The following is a 4308-nucleotide window of genomic DNA, read 5'->3' on the forward strand; positions in this document are numbered from 1 at the left end:
GGTACTGATCCACGTCAGATCAGCCATGATCTTATTGAATGGCGGGGCAGGCTCGAGGGGCTAGATGGCCTACTCCTGCTCCTATTTCTTATGTTCTTATGTTCAATCCACCTAACCCACACTTCTTTGTACTGTGGGAGGAAACCGGAGCACCCGGAGGAAACCCACGCAGACACGGGGAGAATGTGCAAACTCCACACAGACAGTGACCCAAGCAGGAAATCAAACCCAGGTCCCTGGCGCTGTGAGGCAGCAGTGCTAACCACTGTACCACCGTGCTGCCCCAGTTTAATTCTAACTCACTCTGAGTAAATATTCTCACCAGGTCCTCTGTTGGGGCCCTGCTAAGCAGCTTTAATGGTCCGTGATTGCAGAAACTGAGCAGTCACAGGAATGTGGTCAAGATAGTCCAGTCCCACAATGCCTCACATTCAATCTGCTGTCCTTCAATTATAACACAATATGTGGCTGTGTGTAGCTGCCTCGGCCGTGGTCAACCCCAACACTGCCTCCTTGAACTGTTACAATGCCTGAGGTGTAAGTACACCCACAGTGCTGTTAGGGAGGGATTTCCAGCTACACATTCCAGACTTTCACTAGACTGTAGGTGGATACCAGATTGATATATTCCATTCAACCACACCCAAGGTGAGTTATTCCAATTCCTTTATTGTCCAGGACAATATATTTACAATATCTTTAAAACAGAAATTAGACATTCCCATTTGAATTCAGATATTAACATATTCTGTTAGTTTGTTCTTTATTGTCAATGTCAGGCTGGGGTTGTTCTCCTTGGAGCAAAGGAGGTTGAGGGGAGATTTGATAGAGGTGGACAAGATTCTGACAGGTTTAGATAAGGTGGACAAAGAAAAGCTGTTCCCATTAGCTGATGGGACAAGGACGAGGGGGACACAGATTTAAGGTTTTGGGTCAGAGATGCAGGGGGGACGTGAGGAAGAATATTTTGATGCAGCGAATGGTAATGACCTGGAACTCGCTGCCTACGAGGGTGGAGGAAGTGGAGACAATAAACAATTACAAAGGAAATTGGATGGGCATTGGGAGGTTTCAAACAGAAATAGTGACTCTGAATTTCCTCACACCCTGTCACTCTGTGATCCGTGTGAAATTTGAAACCAGGTATTCGCAACAAGACTCAAAGAGCATCAGCCCACTGGAGGCAAAGTCATGAGACCGGCCAGTCCAGCAGAAAGAAACCCTCCGACCCTCCCCATTGACCAACTGTGAGAATGAACAAAATGCAGTCCTGGATGTAATTGAGAGCAGAAACAATAACAGCAGAATCCAACCCCTGGAATCACTCATGAACTTGTTGGTGTCTCAGCAGGTGGGATGAAAGACTGGATCTCTTCTCACTGAGAGCAGGTGAACGGTCTCTCCCCAATGTGAATTCGCTGGTGTGTCAGCAGGCTGGATGAATCACAGAATCCCTTCCCACACTGAGAGCAGGTGAATGGCCTCTCCCCAGTGTGAACTCGCTGGTGTATCTGCAGGTGGGATGAATCACAGAAACCCTTCCCACACTGAGAGCAGGTAAAGGGCCTCTCCCCAGTGTGAACTCGTTGGTGTTTCCGCAGGTTGGAAGACTGAGTGAATCTCTTCCCACACTGAGAGCAGGTGAACGGCCTCTCCCCAGTGTGAATGCGCTCATGGACCGGCAGGTCGGAAGATCGAGTGAATCCCTCCCCACACTGAGAACACGTGAATGGCCTCTCCCCAGTGTGAACTCGCTGGTGTTTCTGCAGGCTGGATGACTCAGTGAATCCCTTCCCACACTGAGAGCAGATGAACGGCCTCTGCCCAGTGTGGCTGCGCCGATGAGCTTCCAGCTGAGATGGGTATCTGTATCTCTTGCCACAGTCCCCACATTTCCATGGTTTCTCCATGGTGCAGGTGTCCCTCTGAGGGAAGAGATGTCTGGAAATATATAACGTAGCTACAGCTCCATATTACAAGATATTCAGATCCCAAGGAATATGACTCTTGCCTGTGATTCCTCGTTCAAAATCCTGTGAAATGAGTTTGCAAAAGTCATCACAGTCAGTATAGGATAGAAATTCAGAGCAGACAATTCTAGTTTCTATGGAACATTCTTTCCTATTTCATTCCCAAAAAGTTGTAAATCTCCATCCATATCTATGGATTCTATTTACAAATGAAAGTGGCTGGGCACTTGAAGGAAATAAACTTTCAGGAGAATGGGGATATCGAGTGGGAATGGGACTGGAATTTTATACAGAGAGTCAGCCTGGATTCGAGTTACCGAATGGATTCCTTCTGTGCTGTAATGACTTTATGACTGGAAGTGTATAACATCGCTACAGCATTATATTACAATGCAAGAAATAATAATTAATGTATTTTATTACAGAAACATAAATAATATATCTAATCTGGGTACCATATAATAACACTAGACATATCTCTGTCCTATATTACTTTACTGTCTCCTTAAATGTCAGCCATCTCCTGGGGAAAGCTGCCCTTTAATGTGAACATGAGGAAAAAGACCATCCTTTTCGACAGACAAATAAATGTGTCAAGCTGAGGGAGCAAAGGATGTTCACCAGGGTAATTCAGGGAATCGCGGGACTGATGTATGAGGAGAGAGTGACGAGGTTAAGATTGTTTTCGTTGGAGTTCAGATGAATGAGGGGGGAATCTCATAGAGACTTATAAAATTCTAACAGGTCGAGACAGGATAGATGCAGGGAGGATGTTCCCGATGGAGTCCAGAACCGGGGGGGTCACAGTCTGAGGATTCAGGGCAGACCATTTAGGACGGAGGTGAGGAGACATTTCTTCACCCAAAGAGTGGTGAGTCTGTGGAATTTATTACCACAGGAAGTAGTCGATGCCAAAACATTGAATGTATTCAAGAGGCGGCTGGATAAAGCACTTGGGGCAAATGGGATCACAGGTAATGGGGAAAAAGCAGGATTAGGCGACTGAGTTGGATGATCAGCCATGATCGTAATGAATGGCGGAGGAGGCTCGAAGGGCCAAATGGCCTCCTCCTGCTCCTATCTTCTATGTTTCTATATCAATGTCTTTAAGAGAGAGAGAGAGACCTGGGCCAACCTTCCCTGAGTCTGCACCCTCCCTGGATTCACTTCCTTTCCCTTCAGTTGCTACAAGTCCCCAATTTCCCCCAGAATGAGAAAGAAACTCACAGATGTTGGCCTCTTTTAGGTCAAACTCACAGATGTGGCCGACAGGAGAAACTTTGACTCTCTCTGAAACTCCATCTTCATTCACACAAGGCCCGCGCTCTCAATGGCTGGAGGACCAGAGTCCTTCCGGTCCTCCAACTCTTCCTATTGGCCAGAGCTAGTAAGGGGCCGTGAATCAAAGGTGCGCATGTGCAGATTTTGGGGGGAATGCGCATGTGCGGGTGTGGGGGAGGGGCCGGGACAAAGCCGGCGCACTGACCATTGTCTGTCCGGGTCTTCCAGCCTTTCCCATTGGACAACAGCTCAGCGTGGCTGGAGGACAAAGTCCCGCCGACACCACGTGGGGCTCCGCCCCTCATTGTCTGTCAGCGGGGGATTGACCAATGGAAACTCTGGAGGACCGGAGGTTCTCTGATCCTCCAGCCAATCAGAGCTCCCACATTGTCTGAATGCGGAAGTTGCACAATGAACTTGTTCAGCTGTTCATTCCTCAAGCTGCTGCTGCTTCTCTCTGAATGAAGATTGAGCTTCAGACGGCCTGAAACGTGCCTCCTCTGGGGCAGCGCCTGCACTTTGTTTCCGGGGTGGGGTGAGTTCACGTTCGCCCGAGTAGCGGGGGGCCCCGGGTCGGAGCCGGGCGGAAACTGTGGGTTTGTTTTCTTTTCTTTTTTTGTGAGTACCTTTATTTATTTTCTCGTTTTTGCTCACGGAGACGCCCGGTTTTTGTTTTTGTTTTGTTGGGTTTGTTTGTTTTTCGCTCCCTGCGGGGAGGAAGGAGGGAGGTGAGCTGCTGCCTGCCTTGCCCGGCCTGCCTGTTGCCTGCCTGCCTGCCGTCTGGCCTGCTTACCTGCCTGACTGCCGTCTGGCCTGCTTACCTGCCTGCCTGCCGTCTGGCCTGCTTACCTGCCTGCCTGCCGTCTGGCCTGCTTACCTGCCTGCCTGCCGTCTGGCCTGCTTACCTGCCTGCCTGCCGTCTGGCCTGCTTACCTGCCTGCCTGCCGTCTGGCCTGCTTACCTGCCTGCCTGCCGTCTGGCCTGCTTACCTGCCTGCCTGCCGTCTGGCCTGCTTACCTGCCTGCCTGCCGTCTGGCCTGCTTACCTGCCTGCCTGC

General features: G+C 49.7%; 1 protein-coding gene across 1 annotated transcript; it reads right to left on the reverse strand.

The window, feature by feature from the left end:
- Positions 1–656: 656 nt before the first annotated feature.
- LOC144485569 (uncharacterized) lies at positions 657–3303 on the reverse strand. The gene is made up of 2 exons (XM_078203695.1): positions 3198–3303; positions 657–2033 (listed from the first exon to the last, which is right to left on the reverse strand). Exon 2 carries the CDS (start codon positions 1908–1910, stop codon positions 1377–1379), a length of 534 nt encoding a protein of 177 aa, XP_078059821.1. The 5' UTR covers positions 1911–2033; positions 3198–3303; the 3' UTR covers positions 657–1376.
- Between the last annotated feature and the right edge of the window lie 1005 nt (positions 3304–4308).

Source organism: Mustelus asterias, unplaced genomic scaffold (genome assembly GCF_964213995.1).
Source record: "Mustelus asterias unplaced genomic scaffold, sMusAst1.hap1.1 HAP1_SCAFFOLD_199, whole genome shotgun sequence".
Classification (NCBI taxonomy): Eukaryota; Metazoa; Chordata; class Chondrichthyes; order Carcharhiniformes; family Triakidae; genus Mustelus; species Mustelus asterias.